We start from the raw sequence: 22261 nt of genomic DNA on the forward strand, positions 1-22261 counted from the left end.
TCAGCTTGCTACACATCTAGTTCTTTTTGACCATTCAGGAACACACTGATATTGGCTAACCCTGGTATTAAGCCAACAGCAATGACAGGCCATGTTCTTTTGGTCCAGAAAGACCTTCACATCCCTCTAAGCAGTCTCTCTGTCTCAGTCTCTCTCTCTCTCTCTCTCTCTCTCTCTCTCTCTGACTTTGAGACCTAGGTATTTGAGAGAAAGAGAAAAAAATTTCTCCTGATGATGCATCATATTTCTCTGAAATTTCTCTGACACCTGAAACAGCCATTCATTGGTCTTGTGTCAAGCCAATATAGCAGAATAGCACTGGGTTGTTGGACCAGCCTCCAGAGCCAAATTCCTTAGGAAAGTAGCACCAAAGTGCTTTCTTCCTCCTCTTGTGTGTCCTATGCACGCTACATGAGCTGACCAGCACACTTCATCACTTCTCTACATTCACTGACCACGAGACTGGCCGAATTTCTTTGCATTTTTTTAACCAGAATGAAAAGGCGCTTTCTTCTGCTGGTCCTTGCTATGTGCTGTTTTTGGTTTTCAGAGCTCAGGTTTTCCGTTGAGGTTCTTTTTAACGCCTACATGCAAACTGAAAAGCACTCAAGCTTTGGTGGGATGTCACCCACAGCTGGAGGGACAGTGGAAGGGGGTGGAGGGCACAGCTCTCAGGTGCATCCTTTAAAAAAAAAAAAACACCCGACTGAAGAAAACAAAGACTGGGTAGGCCAAACAGCCCCAACTATGAACAGGTAAAGACTATCCCCTGTCTCCAAAACACTGGAAAATGAACATGCCCACTTAGGAGGTGACCTTTCACTCGTAATCCAGACACAGGCAAGTGAGCATGCACAAAGGAATAGCGGGAATACTCTGTAGAGGAAAAGGTTGTGAACCGTAAAGTGTGGTGAGAAGCAATGGAACAGAGTTGCTGAGAGATATCTTCTCTGTTTCTGTCTTGCTCTAGTAAGCAAACAAAGCTAATATAGATGAAAGTTAAGACCTTGATAGAAGTGAAAATTGAAACTTTGGTACAAGGTAACACAGCTGCAATTTGTACTTCCTCCTGTGCGGCGGCAGGAGTGGCATGTTTTGGAAGATACACACACACACATGCGCTTTATAAGATATGTATATGGCTTTTATATATAATATATATTTTTATATAATATATAAGGCATATATATATATGTATATAAGAGCCTTTCATCACAGAGAGTTTGGAGATTTAATGTCAGTACCATTGGAGAAGAATAAGAAATAGTTGTCTAACAAGGAGAGATAGGCACGATAGAAAAATAAAAGCTGTCTTTGGAGTCAGGGAGACCTGGGTTTGAGTCATATTTCTTACCCTTACTGAGTGGGTGACCCTGGGCAAGTCACCTTACCCCTCAGTGCCCCAGGAAATTCTCTAGTACCATAAATGGCAAACCCAGTTTTCATCTGCATAGAGGCAAAAGAGGTTTCCTCCCTGGGAGTTCCCTACATCAGTTAAGTCACAGATCTAGTTTAAAAAATAAATCCACAAACAAGGAACCCCCTTGAAACTTAGAAGCCTAGAGTTTTGAGAACAGATTCACATGCTGGGTGTTCCAAAACTCCTTTTTTATCAAGGCAATGAAGGTTAAGTGACTTGCCCAGGGTCACACAGCTAGTAAGAGTCAAGTACCTGAGGCCGCATTTGAACTCAGGTCCTCCTGAATCCAGGGCCAGTGCTCTATCCACTATACCACCTAGCTGCCCCATTCCAAAACTCTTAATGCAGCTTTAAACTATTCAGAGTTTTTGAGGACACCATGTATGTGGAGATAGGAAGATCACTCCTGGTCGCCAGTCCCAGCTTTGCCATTAATTACCTGCATGACCTTGGGCATGTCCCCTTTTTTCTCTTGGCTTTGTTTTTCTCATCTGTAAAATGAGAGTTTTGAATGAGATGATCTTTTAAGATTCCTTCCAGCACTAAAATTCTATGGTTCCTCCGGTCAAAGGGCAACTTGGTATTTCTAAGAGCCAAAGTTTCAAGAGACTCTTACAAATAATAATGAGCACTGAATATCTGAAAAATACTTTACAGTTGTTAAATCTTTAATTGCCATCCCTGTGAGGTCAGCTGGCATATAATTCTTTTGACCACTGAATACATTTGCTTCCTGCCTTTTCCAATCTTTAGCTTGAGTGGTTGATTTCTGGTCAAGCTCTTTTAGTGATTCTATGTATGAGACAGCCTACCCCTTAGTTCCTTGGGCCATCTCCCTTTCCCTCAGTCTTGTACTTCTGGGTCCCTGGATTTAGCAGGCCCATGACCTAGGCATTAGTATCTCTCTCCTATATGGAGTTGAGGAACTCCTCTCCCCAACTTCCCTCTACTTAACTCTTCAATTAAAATGAGCCCTCGGAAGTTTAAATTGTAAAATTGCAGCTCCTTTTGGCCTTCTCAACCATATTTCACCAGTACTGACTGCTTCCTCTGCCTTTAATGTAGTGTCTTTATCAGACCCAAGATAGATAGAGACATAAGACATGTTTTGACAATTAATGGAAGGGAGAAGAAACAAAAGCATGTCTTTGAAGCAGGAAAGTCATGTTAATTGTTCTTCTTTCAAGTCTAAAGGTGTCCTAAATTCAGTATAACTGGAATTTGAAGGATTCAAAAAGTATGTCCCTGTATCTGAGGGTGTATCTTATAGTCCTTTCTCCACTGTCTCTTTAAAAAGGCACCAATTTTGAGAACCCTATGCAGTTTAAATGCTGTATGTCATAAGAGAACAAATAGCAGTGCTTCATCATACCTAGTGATATGAGAATACTTCATGTGTGTTAGTAGTGATGGTTAGAAATCTACTCCCTCTAAATTCCAAAGAGCTGAAATCACTCTCCTCCATCCTTGGCATTCTCTTTTTGGCAGTAACTCTAAATCCCAGGAGTGAGTGATCTCCTTAATGATGTCTTCTTGTTTTTTTGTGGAGATAAGTTAGCCTCGATATTATGCGAGCCTCATTTGGTATTATGCTGTCAGCTGTGGGTCTCTTCTCTTTGAGCTGCTTTGCTGGCTCCAGACGTAATCATTTTTCATTTCTCGCATTTTCTTCCCTGCAGATGATTCAATGAAAGTGAAAGATGAATACAGTGAAAGGGATGAGAATGCTTTAAAGCCAGACCCCATGGAAAATGCAGAAGATCCTGAAATACCTTACAGCTATCCAAGAGAATATAATGAATATGAGAGCATTAAGTTGGAAAGACACGCTGTCTCTTATGACAGCAGCAGGCCAACTAGTGGAAAAATGAACTGTGATGTGTGTGGATTAGCCTGCATTAGCTTCAATGTATTGATGGTTCATAAGCGAAGTCATACTGGTAAATATTCTTCCATTCCCCCTTAGAACTGTCCTGCTACAGCCACGGACAGCAATGCAATAAATTATAGCGTCAGGATTCTTGGCATCTTCCTTTGCTTTTGCTAGATGGTTCTGGTCTTATCAGCTACTCTGGGCATCATTTTCCTGACTGATTTCTTCCTACTTCACCACAGCATTTCAAAACACCTAGCAAACATTTTATAGGTCTTCTGAATGAAAGAAGCCATGGAAGATCCAAAGTCCATGAACATTTCTTCTTCAGTTAATAAATAGGAGTTAAGTTCTGTGACTCACCTTCTAGTTCATCCTTTCTCTGTTTGTATTTGGATTTTAATAACAGCCTGTCACTTTGCGTTAAGGGGAGGGGGCAGCTAGGTGGCGCAGTGGTTAGAGTACTGGCCCTGGAGTCAGGAGGACCTGAGTTCAAATCTGGCCTCAGAGCCTCAGACACTTAACAGTTACTAGCTGTGTGACCCTGGGCAAGTCACTTAACCCCAATTGCCTCACCAAAAAAAAAAAGAAAGAAAAGGGGAGGGTGGTACTTTTTTCTAGGCAAATTTTAAAATATCTGCTTTTAAAAAATAAAGGGGCTGCCTATAGAAATATATAGAAAACTATCCATCCCATTAAATGTGATTCTCTTTCCTGGATTTCTAATATAAGGACTTTTTAAAAGATCCATTTCTCATATTTGGCCCGTTATGGTGACCAGGGTCTGTGGCTCTTACTTGGGCTGTGTTTACATCTTTATCATGGTGAACTGATTGATATATAAAACCTTACTTTTGTAAGGCTCTTCCAAAACCATTGAGTTCATTCTGCTGAATCAGAGAAGGATAATATTTAAACTGCCCCCAGTGGAAAGGGTACTTATCCTATTCTAAAATATCTCCAGGGAAGGTAATTCCATAGCCTGAGAGCTGTGAGGCTTTCCCCTGCCATGAAATCTCTCTCCCAGCTGATCCCCAGTGTGGACAGAATCCTTCCTAAGGAAGAACTTCCATGAGGGCATCTTGCCATAGGGAGTGTGTGTATATATGTGCTTCTACACTTGCCTGGTGACCAGGAAGTTTCCATTTTTGTCCTTTTTAAAGGTGAACGCCCATTCCAGTGTAATCAGTGTGGGGCATCTTTTACTCAGAAAGGTAACCTCCTCCGCCACATTAAACTTCACACAGGGGAAAAACCTTTTAAGTGTCATCTCTGCAACTACGCATGCCAGAGAAGAGACGCTCTCACAGGTCACCTTAGGACACATTCTGGTAAGTGAGAGAAATGAGCATCCCATGTCTTGTGAAGAACTAACTCTAGGCATTCTTGCTCTGACTGTGGAAAATTGAAGGGTTAAATATTTAGGTTTAATCTGTCATTCATGTTCTGAAGGGTTAACAACAGCAGAGACCTCTAGGGCTAATTACACTTTCATTAAGACATTAATTGCCTTCCGTCTGGCTCATTGGGAATGATCATCTCTCTACCATCTTGGCTCCCCTAGAGAACAGCATAGTCAGACAGGAAGAGCCTGCCCTTTAAAAGAAGCTTTTAAACATTTTACAGAAATTCCATAGCCTAGCAAGTATTTTCTTGTAAAGAAGTTTTATAGAAAGATTAGCTTCCTGAAAAAGATCTTTCACTCAAGAGACTCTTTCTGTAAGCAAGCACTACCCCCACTGTTCATGCTGTGTTATCAAAGTTCAGTCATTTTGGTAACAAAGCATTGCCTTGGGATTACTTTTTGGCCCTCCTGGGATAAATTCTCAAAAGTTAACTTCTCTTTTAACAATCAGTCTTCCTCATTCTCTAGAACAGCGTAGTACAAATGAGCACAAAACCCTGCATTCCCAGTTGGTGATTTTGCTCTTCATTTTGATCAGCCATGGTCCCAAATATGAATTATTTTTGCATAGTCAGGATTTTATGCCCAGGAAAATAAGCCTGAGTTCATATAAACATAATGGGGGATGGGGGGGATGGCCAATGGGAGCCCAAACCTCAGAGCAAAAATTTAGAACTTGATGTTCTTGATTATTGGAAATAGACTCCATTGAGAGAAACAACAGATCTTTAACCTTGTCAAGATTTGCTATTGGTTTGATTAAAAACCCATCGGTAGGGGGCGGCTAGGTGGCAAAGTGGATAAAGCACCGGCCCTGGATTCAGGAGTACCTGAGTTCAAATCCGGCCTCAGACACTTGACACTTACTAGCTGTGTGACCCTGGGCAAGTCACTTAACCCCCATTGCCCCACTAAAAAAAAAAAAAACAAAAAACCCCATCGGTAATCAAGTACCTGTTTCCAACCAAGACTGAGACTTTTAGGGAACAAAAAAACACATGTTCACCCAAGAATTAGGATGCTTCAGACAGGTTTTAAGTAACAGCGTGAGAATTCTCTTAAAATATGTTTAAGACTGAAAGGTTAAAAAGTTGGAATTCTCTTCCATTGTCTTTTGTAGTAAGCACCAAGAGTAGTTAGGGACTGCCAGTGACTTTAATGGAGAGACTTAAAAGGTTGCATTGAATTTAAGTTTAATTAGTTGAAATAGTTTCATTATGGGATTGTTTTTCTTTTTAACCTCCAATAAAACAATTAAAATTAAAAACTCACATTTTAAGGAAAATATTTGATTTTTTTTAAAAATTCAGCTAAAGAAAAAAGGTAAAATAAAAATCACAGCTGCTACTATATAATGTCATGCTCATGATACCTATTTCATTATCATCAGGAAGGTCCACCATGATCTACACCCTGAGTAATGCAGAAAATTAAAGGTGTTTCTTGAATAATTCAAGGAAAGTCATGTGGAGATTAGGAATAGGAGGGGTGCAGGTCCCCTGAATTATATGGATAACCTTTTGAGGAAGCTTTTTGATTTATTCAACTAACATTTATTGAGTGCTTCTTGATCCTTATCAGGATAATTCAGGTGAAAACTCCCTCTTCCCATTCCTGTTACTCAAACATTTGGACCAGTTTATCTGCTTATCTCAAAGACTTGAGCTATGGCATTTTAATATTTGGTTTGGGATTGGGATTGCTATTGAGATTAACCCAGCTAGCATTTTTCAGACCCAGTCTTTATTGCTACAACAAAATCATGAACTTTCCCAATCAGCCACAGAATATGGAGGAACATTTCCATTTTGCAAGGACAGCCAAGCCTGTTAGTGCCTTGGGAAGCCCATCAGGCTTCAATTGACAGTGGTCTCATAGGCAACAGCATTCTTTACCTCTAGCCAGGTTGTCCCCCACCATCCCCACCCCCACTAAAGGAGGCTTTCTCTTCTGATCTTATCCCCACATCCCACTGACCTACAGGAGGGATAAACACAACCACATGAGTGTCTTATGAGAAAGGAAGACTTATCCTGAAGACAATGACAGTGCTTAAGTTACAATCCGTACATTAAGATTCTCCATTCCTGACCTAATAGACTGCCCTTGGGAAGAATCCAGTAGCTTTCTACACTCCCTAGCTCTGCTAGGACCCTGCTAGTTACAGGCTATTCGTCATCTTATTCCACAAAAAGTAAGCACAGTCATGACTTGCAATGTCTAAATGTCAAGACTCTCCCCCTTCCTCCCTCCCTGCATCCTTCCCTCCCTCCTTCCCTCCTCATGGTCAGTGAACCCAGAGCCCAAAGCTGCCAACCAGGTGGTGTTTGTCCTGGAGCCCCCTGGTGGTTACTGAGTACGCCTCTGCTCTTCTCCTAGTTGAGAAGCCCTACAAGTGTGAGTTTTGCGGAAGGAGCTACAAGCAGAGAAGCTCCCTTGAGGAGCATAAGGAACGTTGTCGCACTTTCCTGCAGAACACCGGCATGGGGGACACTGGTGAGTTGACCAAAACTTGCAGGGATTTTTTTTATCACACTAGGTCCTATGGAATAAAAATCTTGCTGCAAATCACTACTAATTAGAGAAATGAAAATTAAAGCACTTCTGACATTCCGCCTCATACCTTTCAGAGGGGCAAAGATAACAAAAGAAGAAATGACAAATGCTGGCGGGGCTATGGGAAAACAGACACATTGTTGGTGCAGATGTGAGTGGCTCCAACAATTCCTGAAGGCAATTTGGACCCATGCCCCCAAAATTATTAAACAGTTTGTGCCCTTTGACCCAGCCCCACCAGTACTAGGCCTATACCCAAAAAGTGATCAAAGGAAAAGGTGTTTTATGTACATAAATATTTATAGGTCCAGGCATTGAAGCAAGAAACAAAAACAAAAAACCTTGGCACATACCATAAAGCTCTATACAAATGTTAGTTGTTGTTATAATAAGCACTGTCCAATTTCTTTAAGCAAGTTGTTCTTTTCCTATAGTGAATAATGAACTGTTTTCTGTAAGTCAGTATCAGATGTCGAAGAGTTTAAAAGTTTCTAAAAACAGCAAGATTGCCAAAGTGTTGAGACTAGAATAATGTGAGTCCAGGAGAAAATGAAGTGAATATCAAGAGTTGCTCAGCTGTGGTGGATCTGGTGTGGAAATCTTTGTATAGATAAAGTCTTTTTTTATAATGTTAGGAGCTGGCCAACTGAATTTAGTTGGTCTGTAACTGCTTCTGCTTTTTATCCTGATGGCATCTTTCGTTTTATCAGGGAGTTGGATTTCCTTCTTATTTCTAAAGAGAAATGTTTACTCCAGTTTCTTTACACACACACACACACACACACACACACACACACAGAAAAAAATTAAAACTAAGCACTCAGCTGCCATGCCTGAGAACACAAAACCTACTTAGGTTGGACCAAAGACAAAAAGAACACCAACTAGAGTCAGCATGTAAATCCATGTTTTAAACAGTGAGCATGGTCCTTTTTCAATAAAAAGAAACTCCTAAGCTTTGAAAACTCACTCTTTGGGGGCAGCTAGATGGCGCAGTGGATAGAGCACCGGTCCTGGATTCAGGAGTACCTGGGTTCAAATCCGGCCTCAGACACTTAATACTTACTAGCTGTGTGACCTTGGGCAAGTCACTTAACCCCAATTGCCTCCAAAAAAAAAAAAAAAAGAAAGGAAAAGAAAACTCACTCTTTTCTGGAGAGACTCCCAGGAATGATTATAGGAATAATATGATGATATTACTAACAACACAATAATGTTACAATTAATAATATAATCATAAATAATACAAAGGGCAGCTAGGTGGCACAGTAGATAAAGTGCAGGGCCTGGAGTCAGAAAGGCCTGAGTTCAAAATTGGCCCCAGATATTTACTAACTTGTGTGACCCTGGGCAAGTCACTCAGCCCTGTTGGCCTCAGTTCTTCATCTGTAAAATGAGCTGGAGAAGGAAATGGCAAACCACTCCAGTATCTTTACCAAGAAAACCCCAAATGGGGTCATAAAGAGTCAGACAGAATTGAAGCAACCGAACAAAAACAAATAATAATAATAATAACAGAATAATAACAAGAAAGGACTTTAGAGATGATCTCACCCAACTCTATGATTTTACAGATAAAATTACTTACCCAGTTACATACCTTATTATTAGCAGAAGAAAGACTTCAAACCTAGATCTCCTGGCTAAAAAAATGATCCTGATCCTATAAATAGGAAATTGGGTAAAGCCATTATTCTGCATATATTGATGACAATTTTAGTGGTTATTACCATCTTGTATATTTCATTTCCCATACTCTTACTAGCTATTCCCCATTAGGAATTTCAAACAAGTGGAATTATCAAAAGAAATTATTTACTTCTCTTCAGTGATATAAAATCATTCAGGAAATGCTGAATTATCAAAGTTGATACATTTACATTTCATAGGGTGGGGCAGCTACGTGGCGCAGTGGATAGAGCACTGGCCCTGGAGTCAGGAGTACCTGAGTTCAAATCCGGCCTCAGACACTTAACACTTACTAGCTGTGTGACCCTGGGCACGTCACTTAACCCCAATAGCCTCACTTAAAACAAAACAAAACAAAACAAAACAAAAACATTTCATAGGGTGCTTTTATGGGCATGTACAACACACTTTTTTCAGGTATCAGCGAAAAAAATGTAAGGTCAACTAAGTAAAGTTTGACTTTTTTTTGGAGAACAGAATATGCTGTAATGGTGGTTTCATCTTATAAAATATACATATTCATGGAACAGGAAATGACATGAGTTAGTAAATAAAAGAACAATGAACTTGCTGTCAAAGAGCCTGAGTTCAGTTCTGTCGATAACCTTATTATTACCTGTGTGACTTTGGGCAGGTCACTTAGCTTTTCTGAGCCTGAGTTGACTCATCCATAAAATGAAAATGATTAAGGTGATCATAGGATTTTAGAACCAGAGCCAGAAGGAACCATAGAGATTATTTAGTCCAGCCCCCCTCATTCTATGAAAGAGATTTCTGAGACTCAATGAGGTTTAGCACTAAATTCCAAGGTCTTCTAGTTAAAAGGTTCTCCAGGTAAAAGAGCCTAAATGTGGATCCGTATGACCTAGTTCTGTTGCATTCTCTGATATCTAATTGTTTCTCATGACTTTTAATCCAGAATGAACAGAGCTCTCACTCAACATGAAGCCATTTGTTTCATTGTTGGCAGTGTTCTTCATCCTCTCTCTTTCTTTAAAATGTGGCATCTCAAACTTAACTTCCTGGAGTAAGTAAGGTGGACCTTGGGGAAATAGAAGGACTTCAGGAGGCAGAGACAACAGGGTTTCAGGCATGGAAGAAAGCTTGTATGAATGCAGGAGGAGAGTGTGGGATGAAGTCAGGAAATAGACAGTACCTCAATTTGGTTGGAACATAGAGTGTCTGTAAGGGAGAGTGATAAGACAGGAAAGATAACTTGGAGTGGAATTATTAATGGATTTAAATGTCAGGCTTTCACATTTTATCCTAAAGGCAGTAGGGAGCTGCTAAAGGTCTTTGAGCAAGGGAATGAAATGGTCCATCTGTGCATTAAGAAGATTATTTTGTCAGTGATGTGAATGACAGACTGGAGATGGGAGAGAATGCAGGCACACAGATCAGTGAGGAGGCTGTTACAGTAGTCCAGGGGAGAGGTAATGAAGTCCTGAAGTAGAGCACTGGAAGCAGAAAGGAAGGGACAGACAAGAGAAGGATAGATGGGTAAACAGAATGGACAAGAATTGACTGACTAGGAGTTACTCAAATGTTACAGCTGAGTGATTGATGAGGGTGGGCATCAACAGAAATAGGGATAATGAGAGGAGGGAAAGCTTTATGGGGAGATGATTTCTGTTTGGGATGTGTTATTTGGGGCACTCTCGAGACATGCTGGCTGAGATGTTATTTGGGGAAGTGAAAGTGTAGGATGTGAGCTCATAGATTAGTCATGAAATTGATATTTTGTGAAATAGTGTAGGTTTTAGTATGGCAGAATATCCAGCCCTATGAGTTTCTTCTATCTATGGCGATGTTAGTACACATCACACATAGAATCACCAATATTCTGTTATTCTGTCATCTTAGTAAAAGAATGCAAGATTGTAAAAGGCAAAACTTGTTAGATTTTCTCATTTGGTTTTCTGTCTTTCTCCCAGCGTGGGGCTAATAGTTGGCATAAATTCAAGCTCGTATTAATTATCACATAAATTGTAAATACTTAGAGTAGGACTCAATATTTGCATATTTGTGTAGGGTAGTGAGCATTTTATCAACAAACACTTATTAAGTGCTCACTATGTATTAGGCACTAGAAGACATACAAAGAGAAATAAGCAGTGAGCCCTGTCCTCAGGAAGCTTAGTAGGAAAGATGACATATACACAGATAAGGCTGTACATAGCAGTTGACATTTAAGTAGTGCTTTAAAGTTTACAAAGTTTTTATATATGCATGTGTACATGTATATTCCTTAAAGACTTTTTGGATGCCCTGTACATGCATACATGCATTCATTCATGCATGCATGTACATACACATATACACACGTGTGTATTCAAAAGACTTGTAGGATACCCTGTATATACATATGTATGCATGCATACACATACGTATGCTTTGTGTATATATGTTCCTAAAATATTTTTAGGATACCCTGTATATATACACACATATATATTCATATATATTTATATACATGCATATAGACTCCTAAACGACTTTTAGGATACTCTGTATATGCATACATACTACATACATTTACACATGGATAGATAGATAGATTCATTCCTAAAAGACTTTTAGGACACCGTGTATGTATATATGTTTATGTTTATATCCAAAAATACATATATACACATATAAACACATCATCTTACTTTGTTCTCATGATGTTTCTGTAACATAATGACTAAAGGTATTAATCCTCAGTTTACAGATGAGGCAGGTTCAGAGCACAGAAGTGTTAGGTGACCTGCCCAATGCGTCACAGCTAGTAAATACTGGAAGCAGGATCCACACTGAGGTCCCTCCTGATTCCAAGGTCAGTGCTCTTTGTACTACATCAGGTTGCTTCTCCAAGGAGATGAAGTTCTGTGAGATCAAGTTGAGGGTGAGATCTCTTCCACTTTACTAAATCAGCAAAGGATTGACAGATGAGGTGGCATTTGAGCTGAGCTTTAAAGGATTAGAAGTATTAGGATTCTCTAAGTCACTGAATACTATTTCAAAGTTTCTATGATTTCATTGGTGTGGACATTAATGTAGATCCCTCCATGCTTAAGTAGATGAGTTGTTCAGCCATTTGTCGGGTCTGGTCTAGTGGCCAATCTTCCAGTGATGAAACTCTCTGCACTTAGCTAGGGCAAGTCTTTTAGCAATAAATAACATAGTCCATTCCTAAGCCTATGTAGGCTTTCCCCACTTTGTGTGACCTACCAGAATTTGTAATCCATTGGCAGAGCCTTCATGAACCCCAAGGCTCAGCTTCATGAGGCATTCATGAGGTAGAACTTGAATTAAATTAAATAGAAGAATAATAACTATTATGTAGTTTTCTCTCTTTATTTCCTAGATGCTCCTTTTAACACCTAAAATAGGCATTCTTTTTTTTTTTTTTTGACAGCGCAATGAGGGTTAAGTGACTTGCCCAGGGTCACACAGCTAGTAAGTGTCAAGTGTCTGAGGCCCACTTTGAACTCGGGTCCTCCTGAATCCAGGGCCGGTGTTTTATCCACTGTGCCACCTAGCTGCCCCTTTTATCCTTTTTTTTTTTTTTTTAGTCAGGCAATTGGGGTTAAGTGACTTGCCCAGGGTCACACAGCTATGTTAAGTGTCTGAGGTGGGATTTGAACTCAGGTACTCCTGACTCCAGGGCCAGTGCTTATCCACTGCACCACCTAGCTGCCCCTATAAAATAGGCATTCTTAACCTGAGGTCTATGAACTTGTTTTTAAAAATATTCTAATAACTTTAATAGAATCGGTTTCCTTTGTAGTCCTATGCACTTTATATATTTAAAAACATTCTGAGAAGGTATCCATAGGTTTCATCACATTGCCAAAGGGATCTATCACACACACACACACACACACACATTAAGGACCTCTAGTCTATGAGGAATTCATCAGAACCTTTAATCTTTATGCCCTTTGCTTCCAATAAGGACTTGTATTGCCTATGGGTTTCAGATTAAATATATATGTATGGACCAAGGTAAGAAGAGGGTTAAAACATGTATATTAAGAAGTCTAGGGGCAGCTAGGTGGCGCAGTGGATAAAGCACTGGCCCTAGATTCAGGAGTACCTGAGTTCAAATGCGGCCTCAGACACTTGACACTTACTAGCTGTGTGACCCTGGGCAAGTCACTTAACCCCCATTGCCCTGCAAAAAAAAAAAAAAAGTCTATCATTCTTAAAAATAGAAAATTAAAACTGATAATATTTCATGGTTATCATTCATCCTACTTGCTCGAAAAGGCAAGTTTTTCATGTAGCCTTTTGCTAAAACCTGCCTCAAGTTGTTGATAGCAATCTCATTAGACAATTCTCATTGCACAAGAACCCACTCTCTTCCCTGCCCTCCCCCGATTTCTGCTCTCCATCAGCTAGTGACCACACACCCTCAAAAAGACAGGAAGCTCTGTCAACTCTTCAGCGTCTAATGAAAAACTCTGAAAAGAAAAGGAAAACTATGGTGAAAAAACTGTCCATTTCTTTCAGTCAAAACTTCATCATGGAAACAGCTAACCAAAGACAAGATGAGAAAAAAAAAGTTAATATTTCTAAGGGAAACAAAGGTCTATTACTGTGGCTTTGTGTGATTCTTCTTGTTGTCTTTTCAGAATTTCTTGTCAATGCAATCACGGAACTGTGCTCTCATGTCTTTCATAGCTCCTTGCTAATAATGGTCATTATTTCTATGTTAACGCTAGGCTGAGGCCCAGAGGTTAAAAAGAGGTGTTCATATTGAATTTCCAAGCTCACTCACAAATTGTTTGCAGATAGCTTATGCCTTTGTCACCCTCTCAAATCCCCCACACCCAGCTCCTTGCAACATTAACCCTCCAAATACCACCCAGGAACGGATTTCCTATTTCATCATTTAAACCCATTATCTAGTTCCCTTACTAACTTGCCAAACTGGTTGCCTGCCACTTGCATTTCTGAGACATGATGAGGTATGATAACAAGTCTAGACTGTTTGTATAAACAGACACTTTAGTCCTGAGGCTAGTGCAAAGGCCCAGGATCTGTGTTTATTTTTTCCTCCTATCAACTACCTGAACTCCTCTACCTGTGTGTTCCAAGGTGATTTTTCTAATTTGACATCATTTTCTTTATGTATCAAAGTGTAACCATTGGGAGGGGGGGTAGAATTCAGTAGCTGTCAAACACCTACAGGGCAACAGACTATTTTAGGCTAGAAACAAAAAAGATTGAATACTTTGTTGAGTAGATAGAGTTGTAACCTTTGATCAGTGTGCCTGTTGGTAAACACAGCGATAGTGAATAAGTGACCAAAGGAGAACTTGATCCCCACAATGTGTTCTCATATTTTCTAGAGGATAAGAAATTTAGAGATGAAATCGATTCTTTCTCCCTCTGCTTAAAGTCCTCTAAGGGTGGGGAAAAACTCACCATCTCCCAGCTCATCCATATGGGGTAAACTCTAAATGTTAGGAAGGTTTTTCCTAATACCAAGCCTAAATTTGCCTTTGTAACCTCAAACTCATTGCTTTCTTTTTCTTTTCTTTTTGGAGGCAATCAGGGTTAAGTGACTTGCCCAGGGTCACACAGCTAGTAAGTGCCTGACGCTGGATTTGAACTCAGGTGCTCTTGACTCCAGATTCTCATGGTTTTCCAAGTACAAAAAAAGAACAAGTCGAACACCTCTTCTGTGACAGTCTATGAATATAGCCATGAACAGAACCATCACATCCTTCTCTGCCTCCTCCTTACCTTCCCTTAGTCTTCTCTTCTGCAGTATACGCTGTTTCTTCACTCAGTCCTTATAGGACAACGACTCAAGGTCTTATATTATTCTAGTTGCTCTCATCTTGAGAGTCTCCAGATTATTAACGTCTTCCTTAAATGGTGGTGCCCAGAACTAAACAGGGCAGAGGACAGAAAGGGACTCTAATCTCTTTACTCCCAGACGCTCTGCCTCTCCTGGAGGAGCCCAAGAACAGATTAGCATTTTCAGCTGCTGTGTCCCACTGTTAACTCTTACTAAAATTGCCACTCACTACAACTTCCACATCTTTCTCAGACAAGCTAATGTATGGCCATGTCCCCCCTCCCTCATACTCGTGAATTTGATTCTTTTGAACCCAAATGTAAGATTTTATGTTCATCCTTATTGAATTTCATTCTATTAGATGAAGCCTAACATTCTATTCCCATCCTTGGGAATTAACATCTTGTTTTTGGACTTTGACTCTTGTCATCCAGTGGGTTAGCGATACTTACCAACTTAATGCTATCCATTAGATATCGATTAAACAGCAGCTTGGTCCTATTGGATCTAATTGAGTGACTTTGTTAAACTGTAACAGTGACCGCCACAGGGGTAGAAGGGAGAGCTAGCCTGGCATCCTAAAATAGTCTTGGGCATAGATCTAAATGGGCATATCTTTAGGTCACTCATGCATTCAAATGTGTGGACTAAAGAGAATGATGGAGGGGAAGAATAAGAATGGTAATAATGGAGATTAAGGACAGAGCTTTGTACTGACTGCCTCCCATTTTCCTATAAATCTCTGATGGAAAAATAATTAATAATAATTAAATGGATGAATGCTATAGATGGCTGTTGATGAACTAGAATTCAAATACTCCCTAAGCAAAGGATCAACATCAGCCTCTCTCGCCGTTCTAGGATTAGGCATCTCATTCAATCCAGCTTGGGACTCAAGACTTAGTTCAGGCTTTCTCCTGAGTTTATACTCAAGATTTACCATATTTCAAAATATCCGTGGTTTTATTGATGTGGATAGTCCCTGCACTGACACTGATCTCACCCCTCCATGCCTCGGTACATATTTTTCATGGGTTGCAGCTATATTGCCCCCAAAATTCAGCTGTTCCTTTGGCTAGTAGGTGAAGCTTCTGCATTCAGTTAGTCTGATCTTTTAACTGTAGACAAGCAGTCCAATGCTAAGCCTATAGAAAGTTTCCCTTTTGTCCAAAAGTAGTATGTGTGATAGTTTCATGTCTTGGCAATTTAAATCTACCCTTTACCTTAAAATATTTGACCCATTTACCTAGTGATAGGTATCCTAATAAGCAATGATCTTTCAAATAAAATCATGTCAAGTAACAAGCATTTGTCACATGCATGCTGTCTACCAGGCATTGTGTGTTAGGAATCCACAGGAAAATGAAAGACAATCCTTGTTCTCAAGGAACTCACAGCCTAATGAAGGAGAGAGCATGCAAAAGATTATGTACAAACAAGCTACAGACTGAATAAACTAGAGATCCTCTCAGAGGGAAGGCACAGAATTAAGGGGCATTGGTAAAGGCTTCCAGGAGGAGATGAGACTTTAGCTTTGATTTGAAGGAACCCAGGGAAGCCAGGAGTGGATTGAGTACTTTATCAGTAATGCCCAGGACCTTCACTTTGAAGTTTTCTTCCTTCCTCTGAAGGCTTGTTGTGGCTGTCATTTGTCCTTTGTTCTCGAAGAGGACCATGACAGATGTCTTGACTTGCACTGAATTGGATTTAAGTGAGGAAGGGCTGTGCAAAGTCACCAGCCTCACTTTCTCCTCTGGAGCCATCTGCATCCAGTGGCAAGATCCATTATCAGGACTACTCAAGATAGTCCCAGATGTTTTAAGGCTATTGGGGTTAAGTGACTTGCCCAGGGTCAGACAGATAGTAAGTATCTGAGATGAGATTTTTTGAGCTCAGGTCCTCCCAACTTCAGGGCCACTGCTCTATCCACTGCTCCACCTAACACCTAAAGATAGGAGACCAGGTAACATTTGTTTCAAGCACAGGGTTGTTTCATTTAGAGCAATTCATTAAAGCCTAGTCAATTTGGTCATTCTTCATTGTCCCCAGTCCCATTTTCCCTCCACAGGCTATCTTCATAGCCAGATATTATAGAATCTATAACTTAATATGTTTTTTTTTCCCAAATGGGCCTCCCTGAGTCATAGTAAAGAATTGTCTGACACCAGCAGAATAGACACACTGACTAGCCTTTATAATTTCCCGTGAAATGACTGATCTGTAAAGCCCCAAAACACCTGCAAAATTACAAAGAAAAAAAAATGCTGTTAGTTTCACATTTTACATTCTTTCTTAAGAATTTTTAAGCACATCAGTGTAACTAATCGTGTTTGACTAGCTAGAAAAGGTGTTCCAAATGGATCTGTGGATAGATTTCAGAAGGTCGATGGGGAAAATTACATCTTTATTTTCACTAATCTTCCATTTCCTCTGTAATCCCATGTATTTTATGTTACCCATATACAAATACTCTTCTCAGAAGGGGTCCATAGATTTCTCCAGATTGCCAAAGGGATCCAGAACACAAGCCCTGCTCGGAAGCCCTGATCTAGAACCTTCCCCACACATTCATAGAATTTCAGTGTTGGAAGGAACTTCAGAGGTCATTGGTCCAGGAATCTTCCCCAACATTTCTGACAAATGATCCCCTAGCCTCTACTTGAAGACATGGAACTCATTATCTCTTGAATCCATCTCACATTGGGAGATTTTTCCTCATAGACAACCATAACCTACCTCTCTATATAGCTCCTGCCTCATATTCTTCGTTCTGTCCTCTAAGGCTGAGCAAAGCAAATCTAGGTGTTACTCTATGTGACATTTTGCCAAATGATTGAAGGTCTCTTCTCTAAGTTACACACTCCTGTTTCCTTCAACCCATCCTCATGCCACATATGTCAGATATCCTCAATGTCCTGGTCACTGTCCTCCGAACACACTCCACTGTCTTTATAGGTTCCCTAAAATGTGACATTAAGAGCTGAACACAGTGTGCCAGATGTCTGACTGAGGCACAGACGAATGATGCTATAACCTCTTTTGTTCTGGAGAATGCTTCTATAAGGGAAGCTTAAGATCAAATTAATAAAAAGAAAAAATGGTGGGGGAGTATTTTGCTTCCACAACACTTGACTCGTTCAGTTTGCTGTCCACTAGAATCCCCAGGATCTTTCTGACATCAGCTGTTACTTAGCTTCGTCTCTATTCCCAACCACCCCTATCCTATCTCATTTTGTTTTGTTTTGTTTTTTGTTAAACCCACAATCTCAAATATAAAGCATTCCATTTGCCTGTATGAAATCTCATATTATTTGATCTGCTCCATCACTCTAGATATTTTTGGATTCTATTTCTGCTATTCAAAGTATTAGCTGTCCCTCCAAGCTTTGTGTTATTTATAAAAAGTTGATATTGGATGTCATCTAAGCATTGAATGTCACACGGCCAAGGACAGCTAAGATGACATTTTACTAAGAGACATCCTTCCAGGCTGACGCTAATCACCACTTTTGGGGGTCCATTGAATCAACCAAGCTCTGATCCCAACCTATTTCTTATCCACAATGACATCATGAGATTTTTTTTGTCAAATGCCTTGCTAAAAATCACAATATAATATATCTGTGACATTCTCTTTGTATAGTGGTTCTTAAACTGTCTCACTTCAGGATCTCTTTATGCTCTTAAAAATTACTGAGGGGCAGCTAGATGGGGCAGTGGATAGAGTACCAGCCCTGGAGTCAGGAGTGCCTGAGTTCAAATCCGGCTTCAGACACTTAACACTTACTAGCTGTGTGACCCTGGGCAAGTCACTTAACCCCAATTGCTTCACCAAAAAAAAAAAAAATTACTGAGGACCTCCCTACCAAGAGCTTTGTTTATATGAGTTATATTGCTCAATATTTGCCTTATTATAAATTAAAATGTCTTAGTATTATTATGAAAATAGTTTTGACCCAGAAGACCTCATGAAAGGGTCTCAGTATAGGGGAGTCTCTGGACCATGCTGTGAGAACCATCAATAATACAGTAATCCCGACCCAAAAAGGAAATGGGATTAGGCTGGTAGGATTTATTTTCTATGGATCTATGCTGGCTCATTGTGATCACTGCTTCCTTTTCACTTATGGGATGGGAGGGAGGGCAGCAACTTTTTTGTTCTTTTTTTCCTGGATACCAGATCCATGTCTGTTGGGGGCATTGAAATGCTTAGCTCTTAAACCTCTCCCAGAGAATGTAAGGTTGGAGCCTCTTCCTATAATAAGTCCATCACACTGTTAACCCTTCAAACCAGCAACCTTAGCAAACTCCAAATCTCATAGACACATGATGTAGGAAAAAAATAATTTTCTCAAACGATGCAACCTTTGTATCTATCATTGATTTGGGGGGCCTACTAATGGACATAGAGGATGCTAGAGCTGGAAGAATCCTTAGATTTGCATATTTCAACCCCCTCATTTGATAAATGAGAATCTATAGAAGCTAAATGGCTTGTCTAAGGTCATGTCACTAATAAAGGTTAGAGCCAAGTTTCAAAGCCAGGTCTTTTGATTCCTAGCACAATGCTTCAAACTGCATCCTTTCAGTGGCATTCTGAGGACCACCTCTCAATTTTTTCTTCCCTGGACTGATTCAAAGTTGTGTTCCTGGAATTCCTAAAATGCACCAAGGAGAGAGGTGAATGTTTTTTTGCAATCTGTTTGCTTAGGACAGCATACAAGTATTTGAATAGAAAACCATGTAAGCCTGAAGGATTAGTCTGAAGGTGAAGGGCTACTTTTGGTTTTTTTGTTGGTTTTTTTGGAGGTGCAGTGGGGGCTAAGTGACTTGTCCAGGGTCACACAGCTAGGAAAAGGGCTACTTTTGAAAACCAACTTCCAATAAAAGGGTTCAGTTATTGAATCAAGTATTGTAATTCAGCAGAGTAGATCCAAAGGGCTCTTAGTCTCATAGATCTAGAATCCATGGAGTGCAAGCCTTTTACTTTACAGCTAAGTGATGCAGTAGATAAGACTGTCAGATTTGGAGTTAGGAATACCTGAATTCTATGGGTCAGATAAGTGGTGAAGTGGATAGAGTGCTGAGCCTCGAGTCAGGAAGATTCATCTTCCAGATGTGTGATCCTGGGCAAGTCACTTCACCCTGTTTGCCTCAGTTTCCTCATTTGTAAAATGAGTTGGAGAAGGAAATGGCAAACCTCTCCAATATCTTTGCCAAGAAAACCCCAAATGGGGTCACAGAAGCAAACAAAACTGAGAAACAACTGATCAAAAACAGCAATACCTGAATTCAAACCCTGCCTCAGATACCTACTAGCCTTGTGACTCTGGACAAGTCACTCAGCCTGTTTCATCATCTGTAAAACGGAGACTGGCAATAGCACCTATCCCCTATAGTTTGTTCAAGGAGAAAATGAGCTAACATACGTTAAACATTTTGCAAACCTTAAAGAGCTATAGAAAAGCTAGCTCTCATTTTACAGATGAGGAAACTACGGTTGAAAAGTTAAGTGATTTTGTTGTGGATCACACAGCCAGTAAGTGTCTGAGGCAAGATTTGAATTCTGGTTTTACTGTGTCCAAGCCCAGCACTCTATCCACTACATTACGTATCACATAACTGCTGCATTCATACACTTCATACAATGACCATCAGCCAAAAATCTGCTCTTAGAAAATAATGACTGAAGCTGACATTTATTGCCTTGCAAAGAGAAAGAGAGAGAAGTATGTCAAATACACACACACACACACACACACACAGAGCCCCCAAATCTAAAAGTACAAATAACTAAGCTTCTCACTACTTTACTTTTAAAAAAAAAATCTGTTTCTAAGGGCAGCTAGGTGGCACAGTGGATAAAGCACCGGCCCTGGCCCTGGATTCAGGAGTACCTGAGTTCAAATCCAGCCTCAGACACTTAACACTTACTAGCTGTGTGACCCTGGGCAAGTCACTTAACCCTCATTGCCCTAAAAATTTAAAAAGAAAAAAAAAAGAATCTGTTTCTAAGCAGCACATTTAACACAAATAGGGCCCTTTATGCAAGGCACCACACTTTTTAACCCTCTGACAAGTTGTTAGATATTCCAATCTGCAGGTGTCTCACACACACAGCATTACTCAGAATCAGAAAGAAAGCAGAGCAGGGGGTTAGAAGCTCTCTCTCTCTCTCTCTCTCTCTCTCTCTCTGTGTGTGTGTCTCTCTCTCTCTCTGTGTGTGTCTCTGTCTCTCTCTGTCTCTCTCAGCCAACCACATCCAGGCTATTCATTTTAGACTTCCTCATGCTAATGAAGGTCTTGGTTGGGGATGGGTCATACTTTCCTACCTCACCCTGAGACAACAAGGTTTGTATATGGCTCGATGCTAGGCTTCCCTGACCACAGCAGGGACCCTCTGCAAGAGTCCAAACAATATTTGACAGGAAGCCACAACAACCAAGTGTGCCTCAGACCTCTAAACGTTTCCCTCTTACCTACCTGTTGTTTTTTTTTCCCTCTTTCTTACATTTTCCCAAACCAGCCAGCGTGGAGGCAAGACATCTCAAAGCAGAGATGGGAACCGAAAGAGCCCTTGTACTGGACAGATTAGCAACCAACGTGGCCAAACGAAAAAGCTCGATGCCCCAGAAATTTATTGGTAAGAATACAAGCCCTTTGCCTGCTGCTGTTAGTAGATCCATCTAAAGAAGATAACAGAATACATGTTACACAAGGGCCAACCTAGCCCAGCCTAGGCTTTAAATAAGTCATTCGTTTTTCATTACAGTGTCTTCTTATTTCATTCTAGCTTCTTTCTATTCTAAAAGGTCATTTTGATACATGGAGCAAATAGGATGAATTTGATTAACTAAAGAAGAACAAATAAAGATTATGCAAGTATTTGGAATTCCTACTTAATAAATAGTATTTATTTTTTATTTAAAAATTTTAATTTCTTCCTGGTGTGACATGTATTAAATAGAAGAGGTTTTTTGTTTTTGTTTTTATTTTTTTTCACCTTCCCTTAATTCTGTGTCAAGGCAGCATTTTGGTTAGCCTTTTCATTTGTTTTTCTACTTGAAGCTGTTTGATGCTCCAGTCTATTTCATACTTTGAAAAATATTGCCCTGTTTTCTTAGAATGGGACAGGGATTGACTTTGAAGAGAGAGTGCCTAAAAAGCAAACATCTTAAATAGCGAGATTTGATGGAAATGTTTTGCTTGCTGGAGTTAATTTTTATGTCATTGGCTTTCACCTTGTTAGAAAATGGTGCAAAATGAGATGACTAAAAACAATTATGTTTCTTAAAATGTTTCAGCCGTTGAGGACCATCAACATTTTGATAAATTCTCCCAGATGTTTGCATGCATGTGACCATGATAATTAAAGGAGATTTATTTTTGTGAAATGGACAGCTGAAATGAATGCATTAGGTTTACTTATAAATTGGTTTCAAGGCATCGATATCAAACAAAAATAGTTATCCAAATCAAAATAGAGCTGCTTTGCCACACAGAATTTTAGCAGCCCTGTCAGTC

The 22261-nt window shown here is 40.0% G+C and overlaps 1 protein-coding gene across 2 annotated transcripts in view; it reads left to right on the forward strand.

Annotated features, from left to right (window-relative positions):
* IKZF3 (IKAROS family zinc finger 3) overlaps positions 1-22261 on the forward strand; it is an 86039-nt gene that overhangs the window by 50431 nt on the left and 13347 nt on the right. The window contains exons 4-7 of one of the 2 annotated variants that reach the window (XM_044004583.1): positions 3100-3360; positions 4457-4624; positions 7078-7194; positions 21264-21380. In XM_044004583.1, the coding sequence (XP_043860518.1) occupies positions 3100-3360; positions 4457-4624; positions 7078-7194; positions 21264-21380 (663 nt within the window). The remainder of the gene's footprint in view (positions 1-3099; positions 3361-4456; positions 4625-7077; positions 7195-21263; positions 21381-22261) is intronic. The other variant, XM_044004585.1, reaches the window with a different exon arrangement.

The sequence above is a fragment of the Dromiciops gliroides genome, chromosome 4 (assembly GCF_019393635.1).
Source record: "Dromiciops gliroides isolate mDroGli1 chromosome 4, mDroGli1.pri, whole genome shotgun sequence".
In the NCBI taxonomy this organism is placed as follows: Eukaryota; Metazoa; Chordata; class Mammalia; order Microbiotheria; family Microbiotheriidae; genus Dromiciops; species Dromiciops gliroides.